The 15,465-nt window shown below is 40.4% G+C and overlaps 1 protein-coding gene across 1 annotated transcript in view; it reads right to left on the reverse strand.

The window, feature by feature from the left end:
* Nucleotides 1–1,941: 1,941 nt before the first annotated feature.
* Nucleotides 1,942–15,465, reverse strand: part of PIWIL4 (piwi like RNA-mediated gene silencing 4) — a 58,447-nt gene continuing 44,923 nt past the window's right edge. Inside the window, exons 16-20 of the mRNA XM_003780812.3 lie at nt 6,833–6,903; nt 5,311–5,464; nt 2,987–3,112; nt 2,742–2,889; nt 1,942–2,058 (exon numbers count right to left, since the gene is read on the reverse strand). Coding sequence (XP_003780860.1) covers nt 1,942–2,058; nt 2,742–2,889; nt 2,987–3,112; nt 5,311–5,464; nt 6,833–6,903 — 616 coding nt within the window. The remainder of the gene's footprint in view (nt 2,059–2,741; nt 2,890–2,986; nt 3,113–5,310; nt 5,465–6,832; nt 6,904–15,465) is intronic.

A 15,465-nucleotide genomic window follows, 5' to 3' on the forward strand; every position in this document is an offset into this window, starting at 1 on the left:
GTTGTTCCTGGCCAAGGAGGACGCGGCTCACGTAACAGTCTGTGAGCGCCCCCGGGTGGGATAAAATGGTAACCAGTCATTCGTTATCTTGGGCTGCACTGCAGTAGTAAGAGTGGGCAGCTCCACAGACCTTTGTATCGCCTCATCAAAATGCAGCATGTAGATGCAAGCTGTTTGCTTAGGTAGCACACATCACTCTTGTACTTTAATGGAAGAAATCATCAATACAGAAACAAAACCGCCACCCTGAACTGGTGCTCTGCCCTTGCCTCTGAAGACTGGCTACACAAAGGCAACTTCAAATCTCATAAGCCACTCCTTCACTTTAGAACTCTTGAGAGTAATTTTTCTAAATCTGGGAGTCCCTTTCATTAAGGCAGTAGAGTGTTGTGGTTCATCTCACGGATCTGCCAATCAAACCAATTCCAGGACAAATTCTAGATCCCCTATTAAATAATCCCCAAAATTTTGGTCAATCACATGGCATCTTTAATCCTCAGTTTTATCATCTGTGCAAGGGTCATTAAAGATAAAGTCATATAGCTGTTATGGAGATTAAGTGTGAAGGAGAATTTGGAGCTCTCATCGTTCGTCCCATCGTCAAGTATCTTCTGCATGTAGCAATGGTCTCATTCCAGGGGCATTCTAATGTGGAAAGCGAGAGAAGACAAGGAGAAGCCAGAAAAGCAGACTGGACATGAGTAATCGATGCAGCAGGAGAGAAACCAAGAGTGTGGGATACTGCAGGCCAAGTAAAGGGTGACTGGGAGGGCAAATGACAGATTGAATCAGGTGACCAGCGCTGAGAGCTATCAGATTTAGCAAAGTGGAGGTCCCTGGTGGCCTTGACTAAGGTAATTTTGATGGATAGATTGTGGTGAAATCCTAACTGGAGTAAAGAACTGGATACCTCAAGTGTAGATTCTTGACATGGTTTTCTCCAAAGAGGAGCAAAGAAATGGGATGGTAGCTGGAGTGGGAAAGTGGTTTCCTTTTTAGCATGGGAGAAACAGCAGCATATTTAACCAGACAGTGGGAATAATCCAGCAGTGAGGGAAACTAATGATGCAGAAAGGAGAGGGGAAAATTACTAGAGCAGAATCCTTTATAGGTCAGAGGGAACGTGACTTAGTACAGAGCCTTACAGGAGCACAGATGTGGTGTATCTGTAGTGACAAGTGGAGGGGTGGGCAGGGTCTATGGGCATATTGTTCTTAGGTTAAGGAAGATGTAGTGGAGCCTGGGAAAGTTCTCTTTTGAAAGCTTCTGTTTTCTTGAGAGCAGAAATTGAGATCATCACCAAGAGTGATTGCTATTAAGTGAAATACAGTCTCATTAGGAGACCAACTGATTAAATTCAGATTCAGAACAGAACTCAAAGACTGGAGGAGATACGGTCTAATGGTTAAGAGTTTTTGGCAAAAATGCTTAAATAATGAAGTTCATGTGTAATGTCAACTTAAAATTCTATAAACAATATACACACATGTGATGCTCTGAACTTTATTTTCTTATAACTCTTTAAACAACTCTACAAAATGCTCTATAACATTAAGAAAACCTCTGCAAAATTTAGGGTGGGAATTAGACTCCATTGATCTACCATCAAAATATCAAGTACTTTTTTCTCTCATTTGTAGAATCCCACTACAACACAGTATAAACACTGATTTTCTTAGAAGATATTTAACTCTTGTGTCATTCTTTATAGGTGATGGAGTATTTTAATTCCACATACCCTAATGAGAATTTACCTCAAGCATTTAACTCTTTAAAATAACATAACATAAAATTCTTTTGAACAGTTTCATATCTTTTCCCCCTAGAAGTGGAGATTAAGCTCAATCTCCCTTCCCCACCCTTGAGCTCGTGGTAGATTTGCATGAAGTATACCAGCTGCTCCTGAGATTCTTCATCTATGTATGTCAGTGGTTCCTGTCATCACAGGTAGAAGAGAGAATTGGCTAATTGCAGGCTTGGTTCTTTATGAATGCTCTGTGCCACCAGGAAGGTCAGCTTGTGAGCATACAGACATGGCGCTGGGACACTGACTACGCCCTGAGGAGGAAAAAGTCCTGTTAATAATTAAGAGCACAATTTGTACTTCAAAGTAATTTTTTCCTGAGTTTTTTCATCTCCTGGTTGTGTAGATAATAGAATGGGTTTTGGAGTAAACAGTAAGAAAACTCAACCAACAAAGGATGACCTCACTCATTGGGAACTAAAGCTCACTGGGAAAGACGGAGTGGAAGGTGACTGTGGCTTTGTGGTGCTAAGAGCTGGGAGCATCCAATTTAGGGCTAATCTGTTCCCCAGGACCTCATGTTCCACGGGGCTCAGAACAAACCTTGGTCTTAAACTTTGAGAGAAGCTCTTGCCCTTACACAAAGGACACAGGACAGACCCATGCCTGTGAACACTGTTTCATGACATGTGAGTTGGCTTCAAGTTCCTCATCTGTAACATGTAAATAACAATACCCCGATTTCCTCCCAGACTTGCATAAAGATAATGCATATTGTAAGGTCCTCTAGAAGCTATAAATACTTATCTATTACTATAGTTCTTGGTTTTATTTCTATGATAAACAGGGTTCCTCCCACTATGGATGATTCATTTATTATTCCTTTGAGAAAGTCAGGTATTGTGCCATGCCTAAGGAGACAAAGGTGAATTGCATGACAATTCCTAGGTGGGAATCCTAAGTATCATATTTACCTAAGCAAACAGCTTTCACTCACCGGCCAGTTGTAATACAGGTGACACAGTTTGAATGTAAGTCTCTGCATGTGGTCGGGTTTTAAGCCATTGTCATCATAGATTACATTGTAGTAGGTGGGATTCACCGTTCCCTGACAGGCTGCCTGGCTGATCAAGTAAAAGTCATACCTGCCAAGGGAAATGGAATGAATGTGGCAAAGAAGGCAACAGAGCAAGAACACACAAGGAATATTTTGTTAACAACTGGTTTTCCGATGGCACTTGCCATTCAGGACGTGTTGCTTCTGAATCCACGACAGTGCCGAGCGGGGGGTTCTGGACGGTGCGGCTCATCTCTGTGAAGAATCGTGGCATGCACTTCTTCCTGATCACAATCACGGACACTCTGGAGCTTAGAATCAGAGAAGTAAAAAGTAAAAAGAAGAAAATGGGAACCATCCACGCAGCTTTCTAATTTTCTTTTTTTTTTTTAATTTAAGAAATGAAATAAGCCAGGTGTGGTGGCTCACACCTGTAATCCCAGCACTCTGGGAGGCCAAGCAGGTGGACTGCTTGAGCTCACAAGTTTGTGACCAGCCTGAGCAAGAGTAAGACCCTGTCTACTGAAAATAGAAAATCTAGCCAGGAGCTGTGGAAGGAACGTGTAGTCCCAGCTACTCAGGAGGCTAAGGCAAGAGGTACTTAAGAGGTAATCTCAAAACCCAAGATTTTGAGGTTGCTGTGAGCTATGACACCACAGCACTCTACCCAGGGTGACAGAGTGAGACTCTGTCTCAAAAATAAAAAATAAAGTAAGAATTCATTAAAAAACACTGCAAAACAAAAAAAATTAAAATCATCCAATACATTCCCTCCTTTTCTAGAGATACAAAGAATTTTTCAAGTTGGAGACTGCCCTTATTTGTTACAAAAGTGTGGCATACCAAGTCATCTGCCTAGTTTATATCATCTGAAGGGGGTGGGAAGGAATGGTTAACAGGACAGTAAGTTTCAATTAGCAATTCTGCAGATTTTCCAGAACTATCCCTGGAGACCAGCCCTATTGTTCTCATTAGTGATAGTCACCCTATTTTCTTTTTCTTTTTTTTTTTTTTTTGAGATGGAGCCTCAAGCTATCCCCCTGGGTAGAGTGCCATGGCATCACGCTCACAGCAACCTCCAACTCCTGGGCTCAAGCGAGTCTCCTGCCTCAGCCTCCCAAGTAGCTGGGACCACAGGTGCCCGCCACAACGCCTGGCCATTTTTTCGTTGCAGCCATCATTGTTGTTTGGTGGGCCCGGGCTGGGGATTTGAACCCGCCACCTTAGGTGTATGTGGCTGGCGCCTTAGCCGCTTGAGCCCCAGCCGCCGAGCCAGTCACCCTATTTTCACCTTCACTCTGAGTAGCAAAGGGAGAAGGACAAGTTCCTCTTACTCCTCAAATCATCCTTTCTGAATCATGAAAACTCACCCCTGTGTGGACAGACAGATGGAGCAAATGCCCCCTCTGGCCAAAAGCTGAATGGCTTAAAGTATTTGGTAAAGTCAAGGCTGAATCCAAATATTCACCATCATAGAAGGTATCTCCAGGATGTAAGGATTACTCTAAAGTTTCATTTTCAGCATTATTCTTTTTTTAATTTTATGTCTGTTTTCAGTATTGAAACTTTCAAGAGTTGATGTTATAGCACAAGAAAAGTAATTTCTCAGCACCGTACTCCTGCATTCCTCACTAGCATACTTGGGGTTCTTAATACACACATTCACCTGCCGTCAAGTGCCGAGCAAGGTATTTGGGCTGTAACAGGTGGGTGAACCACAGGTGATACTGCCATAAAGCTGTTAGGCTTTCCCTCTTCACAGTAAATGACTAAGGTCAAGACTCCGCTCCTTTGTGACTGTGGCACCACACTCTGCATGACGATGGTGTGACCCCGTAGATGGAGCCCTCTGCACAGCTGAGGAGAGGATGCTTTCCAAATGTTTTTAGGAGCCAAGTTAGGAATATTGGCCTCCCCTATTTACCATTTTTAATATTTTTTTGCACTTGCCACTTCACATAATCACTGAGGAAAATTTTGTAAGGATCCACTGAAATTTTAAAATGTAACAGAGCAAGGCACTCAGTGTTTAAGACGGTGTGACTGCCCTGTGCAGCTCAGACCCCTTTCGGTACCTTCCATCAACCTTAAGTACACATCTGTGCCTGCAACTCAGAGGATTTGGTTCTGTGGGCTCCAGATTTGAAACCATAGCTTGCTTCTTCCATGGCATATTAATATGTAGGAAGCATCCTCACCTGCCAGCAGCCCAGCAGGCTTCCTGCTGCATCTCAGTGTCAGCTGCTCTGAAGCACACCTTCCTTTCTCTCGGTGCCCCAGAACCAGGGCTCCCAGAGCGTACACCACCCACGCTATTTATGTCAGACCATCCCAACTGGCCTCCAATTTAGGGGAAAGTCATACAGCTCTACTGGCATGATGCAGACACAGAGCAAAACTTCATCATATAATAATAAAAGTTATGCTCACATGCCTGTGTGTAATTGTTACAGCTGAATGTGCTGCCACACCCATCAGGAGGGTGGAGGAAAGAACAGTAACTAAATACCTGGTATTGGATCTGGCTTCTCTCACACTGCTCAGCAACTGCGGGACTTCATACTCAAGAAGTGCTTTCAGCTGGCCATCCCCTACACCATCACGATACACAATGATCCGTGCAGGCAAATCCTGATTGTACTTGTACCATTTGTTGAGAGCTCCTGTAGAATTTGGTGTGAGAAAAGAATGGCTTACCCAATGCCAACAAAAAATGGCATTCCCATATATTGCAATGTTTAAGTAGTTTTGGCATTTACAGCCATTGTAAAATGAAATAATGCTTAATTGCAGTTGTATTTGCAAAAATATAAAAATGGATAACTTTAGGGAGAATTCCTTTGTTTCTGTTATTTGAGGAACCATATTGGTTTCTTGGGAATAATATATTTTTAAACTTAGCATATCGCTTTCATAAAATTTTAATATTTAAGCAATAAATTAAAATTGAATTCATGCAATAGACATACAAATGCCTAAAACCAAATTAATACTAATTAGCGTCTTCAAGTCTTTAAATTCTCTCTATAGTTATAAACTAGATAATTTTATGTCACTTTCTTCCTTAACGAGAATAAATATGAAAATGAAGTAATGGCTTGGCCATTCCTCTGAAAATATCTCTTCACACAGACTTGCCCAACTTACTCCTGTTCTGAGAATATGAACTCTGAAAACATTTCCACCCACTCTAACTAGAAATCCCCTAAAGAGCAGAGAGATAAGACGGTAACTTTTACCTGGCAGGAACTTTTAATAATAACTGCTAAAAAAAGTTTACCAGGTTTTGAGGTGAGGGGAAACAGTAGATGGAATAATTCTTCCCATGTCTATGATGCAGTTACGTATTTTAGAAGAGGTTTACTGTCCAGGAAATGCGTTTTAAGTTGATAGAAATAATCATATATATAAATTATCAACATGTATCACCAAACTCACTTCTTCAGGAAAAACAAATTATTTACAACCCCCCAAAGTTTAAAGACGGGAAATGCAAATCAGAAGAGGGAGGTATTTCCACAAGGAACAGTTAAGGAGCAGGAGAGCCAGACCTGGGCCAGTGCTGGTGAGAAGCAGAAACCCTAAGTCTGTCTTTCCCTCACCTTGCACTGCAAAGAGGACGCCTTCCCTAATCTGCTTTCTTCCTTATCTTCTCCTTCTACGCCGCCTTACCTGTTAGCACCCCTGCCCCAATCCCAAAGGCGTCTCTCCTATGTCTACATTTAACACTGCTCTGTCATAACCCTCGTTTCTCCAGGGTAGGTTTCATTTGACCTTCACACTGCCAGGAACATCAGCAGCCACAAATTTCCCTTCCTCCTGGTTTTATGTTTATCACAAAGAGACGATGTAAGGGCCACAGTCTGTGAGCCTGAGTCAGCATGCAGCTCTGGAGAGCCTCTGCTGGTGACAGCTGACACAGACAGGCTTGGAGAGCGTCCTTCCACCTATCTGATCTGCCAAAAGCATGCAGACTTAGGGTCTGAAGCAACAGTCCTTGGAGCCACCTCCCATTGCTATATTTTTAGTACCAGTCATGAAAACTTTTAAGCAATCTGCCATATCCGTCATTGTTCTCTGAAGGATGCAGCGGGAAAACCACCTAAAGTAAGCAAAGGACAAAAGTAAGGTTCAACTTCAAAATTTCTACTGTAAACATTTAATTAATAAATTAAGAATATAATTCAATGCTCCTAAATTTTGTATACATTATGTGATCACAATCTATTATTTTATTTATTTGAGACAGAGTCCCTCTCTGTCGCCCTCAGTAGAGTGACTAGCGTTACAGCTCACAGCAAACTCAAACTGTTGGATTCAAGCAATCCTCTTGCCTCAGCCTCCCCAGTAATTAGAACTACAGGCACACCACAACACCTGCCTGGTTTTAGAGACGGGGTCTCACTCTCAACTGAGGCAGGGGTCAAACACCTGAGCTCAGGTAATCCACCTATCTCAGCCTCCCAGAATGCTAGGATTACAGGCGTGAGCCATTGTGTCTGGTGGTGACCACGATTTATTGAAAAGAGAAACTAAAGCACAGTGTTAGTGTCAGAAATATCTGGGTTCAAATCCTGGCCAGTATACTTACCAGCTATGTAACTTTGCTATGGAAACCTAAGTCTCAGTTTCCTCTTCTGTACCAAGGAGATTTATAAGACAGTAAGGCAGTTACTACCTTATAAGGATGTGGTAAAAATTAAGTTAGGAATAGATGTAAAATACTCAGCATAGTACTTGACATATAGTAAAAATTAGAAGCCAGTATATTATTTTTATAAAGAAATGTATTATGGCTGGGTGCGGTGGCTCACACCTATAATCCTAGCACTCTAGGAGGCCAAGGCAAGGTGGTCTGCTTGAGCTCACAAGTTCAAGACCAGCCTGAGCAAAAAGTGAGACCCCGTCTCTACTAAAAATAGAAAAACTGAGGCAAGAGGATCGCTTGAGCCCAAGAGTTGGAAGTTGCTGTGAGTGTTGTGATGCCATGACACTCTACTCAGGGTAACAGTTTGAGACTCTATCTGAAAAAAAAAAAAAAAGAAAGAAAAAAGAAAAGAAAAGAAATATATTAGTTTAGAAGCTCTTCTAATTTCAAAATATTTAAAGATTTTTCAAGCATAAACTTTCTATAGGTGAGCCTTTTAAATTTAAAATTGTAACATAATTAAAACATATCTAGATTTCGGAAGAAAGTTATCTTGCTAAAGCCATTATGTAATTAAAAGCACCTGGAAAATGAAGATCATAACTTAAAGGTAAGTATGTGCAAACATTATTATAGTTCTCTAAACACATGCAACAATAGTGAGGTGCATGCCTTACTCAGCTACTTGGGAGGCTGCAGCAAGAGGGTTGCTTGAATCCAGGAGTTTGGGGCTGTTGAGTGCTATGATTCGTACCTGTGACTAACCATTGCACTCTAGCTTGGAGAACATAAGTAAGGCCATATCTCCAAAAGAGTAAAAAAAAAAAAAAAAAATAGTAACATTAATTAGGAATGCTCTAACTAACTGGAAGTCCTGAGAGATGTCACTAAGATGGCAGAATAACAGGATGAGACTTCTGCGAGAGTCCAGGAGTCCAATGGAGAAGTAGTTCTAGCACACCACTGGTGTAAAATATTCAAGAATAAATGGATTAAAGAGGGTCATGCAAAAAAATTACTTGTGTCGCCCCTCCAGGGTGGCATAACTTAGTGCTCAGAGAGACCCCACCCAGGCCTAAGGTTTTTCTAACATGGTGAAAGTGAGAATATAGTGAGCACCCAGAAGACCAGGGATACAGGATGCTGCCCAAGATGCCCACTTCTTTTTTGTCTTGTTCACAACACCAAAGTAATCAGCAGAGCTGAGAAGGGAGCGGGAGAGTCTGGGAGCAAGAAAGAGAGACTGGAACCTTACCAACTGCTCATGAATGCCATCAAGAAGCTCATCCATAACTCATTTAGGAAAAAGAAAAAAAAAAAAGAAGCAGCAGCAGCTTACCCATAGCTGGCTTAGAATGCCTTACTTATAGATCTGTTCAATTAATCCCAAATATCCTACACATCTCACCACCAACCCTGCCCATGCTGGCTGCCCAAACATGTCCCTGCAGACAGGAATTACAAGCATTTCACACAGACAGCTATGTCAATTCTGCAAGATTAGCAGAAGGCACACAAACAAACATTTCAGAGAAGGACTCTAAAGGAAAAAAATGAGAGCCTCTTGGTAGATGGCCTGGCTGTGTGGAATTGAAAGAATATAAGCAATTTTAAGAATTACCCTAAAGAGAGAAATATAGAGTAGACACAGACATAGAAAAAGTGTGAGAGAACCTTAGAATACCTGTCTGGGCTGACTGGTGAAGGCACTTCTCTCCCATAGCTAGCCAGTAGAGAGAAGGCAACATTTTTCAAATGGAAAGATACTAATGCAAGACTTCAAAAAACATGACAAACATTAGAACATATGACACTACCAAAGGAATACAATAATATTCCAATAAACAACCCCAAATAAATGTAGATATATGAACTTCCTGACAAAAAATTTTAAAAAATGTAGAATCTCTGTAAGTTGACCACCTGAGGGACTGTAACAAACTGGTTAACATATAGAGATATTCAACATAAGGAACAGGGTCTACTATATTTATTTGTACATGTCTACTCTACGAAAATTAGGTCAATTTAAGGAGATGATCAATGTAGGCAGCTGGTCAACCAAGGAGGATCTACTGTATTTGTTTTAAGCAAGTTCACAAACTATAAGAGAATACAAATAGAACACTCAATGATGTCAGAAAAATACATAAACAAAACAAGAACTTCAATAAAGAGGCAGAAATCATTAAAAGGAATCAAACAGAAATTCTGGAGCTCAAAAATAAAATATATTAGATAAATGCAATAGAGAGCATCAATGTCAGACTTGAGCAAACAAAAGAAACTGTGAACTTGAAGATAGGCTCATTTGAAAATATCCACTTAGAGAAGAAATAAGTCAAAAGAAATTAAAAGAAATCCTGGAATTTACAGGACACCATCAAGACAGCTAACATTCCCATTATGTGAGTTTCAAAAGGAGAAAGGGGCACAAGGGTTATATAAATAAATGATGGCTTAAAACTTCCTAAAATCTGGACAGACATCTAGGTACATGAAGCTCAGAACTTCCCAAACAGGTCTAACCCAAGAAGAACCCACTAAGACACATTATAATTGAACCATCAAAAATCAAAGAATATTAAAAGTGGCAAGAGGGTCTTATCACATACAAGGGAACCTCCACAGGCTCTAAGCAGATTTCTCACCAAAAACTTTACAGGTCAATGTTTTTTCAAATGTGCTAAAAGAAAAAAAAAAACAAAACTGTCAACCAAGAATACTTTGCTTGGCAATGGTGTCCTTTACAAATGAAAAAAAGGTAAAGACTTTTCCTGACAAATAGAAGTTGAGGAAGTTCATCACTGCTAGGCCTGCCTTAAACATATGAAAGTGTAAAACTCACTAGTAAAGGTAAGTATATAGTTAAATTCAGAATACTTTAATATGATAATGGTGGTGTCTAAATTATTTATAACTCTACCATAAGGTTAAAAGACAAAATAATTTACAGTTAGTATAGCTACAACAATTTGTTAATGGGAATACAATATTAACAATATGTAACTTGTGACAAGAAAACCATAAAATGTGGGGGAGGAAGTACAAGTAAAATTTTTATTTGTGATGGAAGTTATCAGCTTAAAACAGACTATTACAAGTTATTTCATGCAAGCCTCATGGTAATGATAAAGCAAAATCTAATAGTAGATACCAAAAAGATAAAGACAAAGGAATTAAGCACACCATTAAAGAAAGCATCAAATCATAAAGGAATGGCTTGTTACTCATAGCTCAGTGGTTAATGTGCCGGCCACATACACTGAGGCACGCAGGTTTGAACCTGGCCTGGGCCTGCTAAACAACAATGACAACTGCAACAGAAAATAGCCAGGCATTGTGGGGGGCACCTGTAGTTTCAGCTACTTGGGAAGCTAAGGCAAAAGACTTGCTTAAGCCCAAGAGTTAGAGGTTGCTGTGAGCTATGAAAGCCATGAGGGCCACACAGTGAGACTCTGTCTGAAAAAAAAAATCATAAAGGAAAATAGCAAGAAAAAAAAAATAGAGAAAGGATCTACAAACGAGCCAGAAAATAATGAACAAAATGGCATTAGTAAGTTCTTGCCTGTCAATAATTATTTTAGATATAAATGAACTAAATTATCCAATCAGAGGACACAGAGTGTCTAAATGGATAAAAACCAAGACCAACTACATGCAGCTTACAAGAGACTCACTTCAAATTTAAAGACACAGATGAACAAGGGCAGAGGCCAGATGGCGGACTGCAGCCAGCTTTCTACAGAGTTTCCTGTACAGAAGGAGACTTAAAGGACAAAAATTTAGCAAGGGAGCTGATGGTTTGGAGCTGAGCCAAGAGAGAAGATTGAAGAGCGCACTTCAACCTTGCTGAGGCGAGCTGCAACCCCAAAAATACAATCAAAAGGTACAAAATCCACCACCAAATAGACGGGAGTCCCCTCCCCCAAAAGGAGGGCTCGCAGTTTACTCCATACAAACAAGCGAACAGAGTTCAAACATCCTCCCACTCTATGCCACGGGAGAGACCCCCTAAAAACTGGACCTCCTACCCCTGCTGTCATGCCACGGCACCCTCCTGCCAGGCATAAAACTGTATATATTACCTACCTACAAATCTGAGCTCCCAGGATTCCCCCCACTCTCACCCTGAGGTCTGGAGGTTTGTCACCCATGGAGTCCAGATTCTTGGGCAATTCCTTGAGAGGAGTGGAGGGGGAAAGGGCTGGTGCTGCTCTGTGCTGACTCTGTGGCACTGGAGCAAGAAGAATCTTGGCTTGGAGGAAGCCATACAGGAGCTGCGGGAAATGCTCACATCCCTGAGGCCATTCCAGATAGGCACGCCCTATCTCTCTGGGCAACCAAAGGTTCCAGACAGCAGCCACTAGCTCAATGGACTTAGGAAGTTCTGTGAGTAAAGAGACCATAATAGAACCTAGCCCTCAGGGGAATATAGCTGAGACAAAGGCAGTGGGTGGGCAGAGGCTGGAATTGACACCTGAGTGTAAACTCTAATTGCTTGCTGCCCAGGGCTGAGTTTCTTATCAGCTCTAGCAGCCTCTGACCTGCAGAGGAATTTAGCTGGGACAGAAACAAATTATGTGAAGTGGCTATGTCCTGTTCTGCAGCAACATTAAACAGGTGCGGGGCTGGAACTGAGTGAACTTCCCCAGCCTGTATTAAAAACACTCAAGATTTCCCTGCCGGACTCAGATCTCCTGGTGACTCAGGCAGTCGTAAACCCTGGGAGCAGTTGCTCACTGGAGTGAACTGGGTCACAGCTTTGTGGGATTACCAGTGACTGGGTGCAAGGTGGAGAAGGAAGCATCAACCTTCCCAGAGTAATTCATTTGCTGGGTGGGTTCTTTAACTCTCATGGAGCACTGGAGCAAGTTATATCTGAGCTGCTCTTATCTAGCTGCTGGAGACATTTGAACTCTTCCACCTGAGACTGGTGCTGACTGGGACACCAATTTGGACCCCTTGAACCGGGAGAATTACCCAGGGTTATCCTAAGTGGCACCCCAGGTGTATGGTTGAGGGCAGGTTTGATTTTCCTTGCCCAATTGTTGTTTGTGGGAGGCAGGATGACTTAATTGCTGGTATTTCTCCACAGCTGAGACTAACTGATTCACTAGGGTAGGACAGAGACCAGTTAAAAATAAGACAGAGCCACTCAGCCCCACCACATCAAGCAGGTCCCCAGTCTCTCAGGCCGTAACACCATACAGGTCCTTGACGAAGCTCAAGGGCAAAAGCCAAATGGGGTAAAATAATCATGGGGCAAAATCAGTGGAAAAACTCTGGTAATATGAATAACCAGAGTAGATCAACACCCCCCCCCCAAGAAAGGATGTGGCTGGTAATATGAATAATCAGAGATCAACCCCCCCACCCCCAAGAAAGGATGTAGCAGATAAAACTGAAGATCCCCTTTATAAATAGATGGTTGAGATGTCAGAAATCAAATTCAGAATTTGGATTGCAAATAAGATTAATAGAATAGAGGCAAAGATAGAATTAGAAATTCAAGGAGCATTCCAAAAGTTCACTCAAGAATTCAACGAATTCAAAGACAAAACCACCAAAGATTTTGAAACATTGAGGCAAGAGATTGCAGCTCTCAAAGATCTGAAAAATATGGTAGCATCCCTTGGTAACAGAATGCAGCAGGCAGAAGAAAGGATCTCAGATGTAGAAGACAGCTTCTGAATGTGCCCAAATGTCCAAAGAGGAACAGAAATGGAAAGCCAAAACAGATCATTCTCTCAGAGAGCTCTGGGATAATTCAAAGAAAACTAATATTCATCATATAGGAATCTCTGAAGGCGATGAAGTTGCTTCACAAAACACAGAGGCTCTTCTTTATGAAATTATGAAAGAAAATTTTCCAGAAATGCCAAGAGATTCTGAAATTCAGATAGCAGACAGCTTCAGAACCCCAGCATGACTCAACCCAAATAAGACATCCCCCAGACACATCATAATTAACTTCACTAAAGTTAATATGAAAGATAAAATGCTGAAAGCAGCTAGACGTAAGAAAACCATAACCTACAAGGGGAAGAATATTAGAATGACTACAGATCTCTCTGCCGAAACCTTTCAGGCCAGAAGAAGGTGGTCATTGACATTTAATCTCCTAAAACAAAATAACTTTCAACCCAGGATCCTGTATCCAGCTAAATTGAGTTTCATTTATGATGGAGAAATTAAATACTTTAGTGACATTCATACATTGAAGAAATTTACCATAACTAAACCAGTTCTCCAGGATATTCTCAGATGTATCCTCCATAATGATCAGTGAATTCCTCCACCACAAAAGTAAATTAACTCAGAAACTATTGATCAAATTCCAACTTCCACAGTGGTGAAAGGATTAAAAATTGTCCACTGGACTTTCGAACAACTCGATGTCTAAAATTTTTCCAGGCTTATCAATAATTTCAATCAATGTGAATGGCTTAAATTGTCCTCTAAAGAGACACAGATTGGCTGATTGGATACAGAAACTCATACCAGACATCTGCTGTATACAAGAATCTCATCTTACCTTAAAAGATAAATATAGACTCAGGGTGAAGAGATGGTCTTCTATATTCCAGGCAAATGGAAAGCAGAAAAAAGCAGGTGTTGTAATTTCATTCACAGATACAATAGGTTTTAAACCAACAAAAATAAGCAAGGATAAAGATGGCCACTTTATATTTGTTAGGGGCAATACTCAATATGATGAGATCTCAATTATCAATATCTGTGCACCCAACAAGAATGAACCTCAATTTATAAAAGATACTCTAACTGGAATGAGCAACTTGATCTCTCCCAGCTCCATCATAGTCAGAGATTTTAACACTCCTTTAGCAGTGTTGGATAGATCCTCCAATAAAAAGCTTAGCAAAGAAATATTAGATTTAAATTTAACTATTCAACTTTTGGATTTAACAGACATCTACAGAACATTTCTTTCTAACAAAACTGAATACACATATTTCTCATCAGTCCATGGAACATACTCCAAAATCGATCACATCTTAGGTCACAAGTCTAATCTCAGCAAATTTAAAAGAATAGAAACTATTCCATGCATCTTCTCAGACCATCATGGAATAAAATTTGAATTCAGTAACAACAGGAATCTGCAGACTCATACAAAAACATGGAAGCTAAATAACCTTATGCTGAATGATAGATGGATCAGAGACAAAATCAAGAAGGAAATTACCAAATTTTTAGAACAAAATGATAATGAAGACACGAGTTATCAGAACCTCTGTGATACCACAAAGGCAGTCCTAAGATGGAAATTTAAAGCACTGCAAGCCTTCCTCAAGAGAATGGAAAGAGAGGAAGTTAACAACTTAATGGAACATCTCAAGCAGCTGTAAAAGGAGGAACATTCTAATCCCGAATCCAATAGAAGAAAAGAAATAACCAAAATTAGAGCAGAATTAAATGAAATTGAAAACAAAAGGATTATAGAACAGATCAATAAATCAAAAAGTTGGTTTTTTGAATAGGTCAATAAAATTGATAAACCTTTGTCCAACCTAACCAAGAAAAAAAGAGTTAAATCTCTAATCTAGTCAATCAGAAATGGTAAAGATGAAATAACAATAGCCCCTTTAGAAATTCAAAAAATCCTTAATGAATATTACAAGAAACTTTATTCCCAGAAATATGACAATCTGAAGGAAATCAACCAATACTTGGAAGCACATCACCTCCCAAGACTTAGCCAGAATGAAGTGGAAATGTTGAACAGGCCTATATCAAGCTCTGAAATAGCATCAACTATACAAAATCTCCCTAAAAAGAAAAGCCTAGGATCAGATGGCTTCACGTCAGAATTCTATCAAATCTTTAAAGAGGAACTAGTACCTATATTATTCAACCTTTTCCAGAATATTGAAAAAGATGGAATGCTACCCAACACATTCTATGAAGCAAACATCACCTTGATACCCAAACCAGGAAAAGACCCAACAAGAAAAGAAAATTATAAACCAATATCACTAATGAATATTGATG

The sequence above is a fragment of the Otolemur garnettii genome, unplaced genomic scaffold (assembly GCF_000181295.1).
Source record: "Otolemur garnettii isolate 467f Iridium unplaced genomic scaffold, OtoGar3 scaffold00001, whole genome shotgun sequence".
Classification (NCBI taxonomy): domain Eukaryota; kingdom Metazoa; phylum Chordata; class Mammalia; order Primates; family Galagidae; genus Otolemur; species Otolemur garnettii.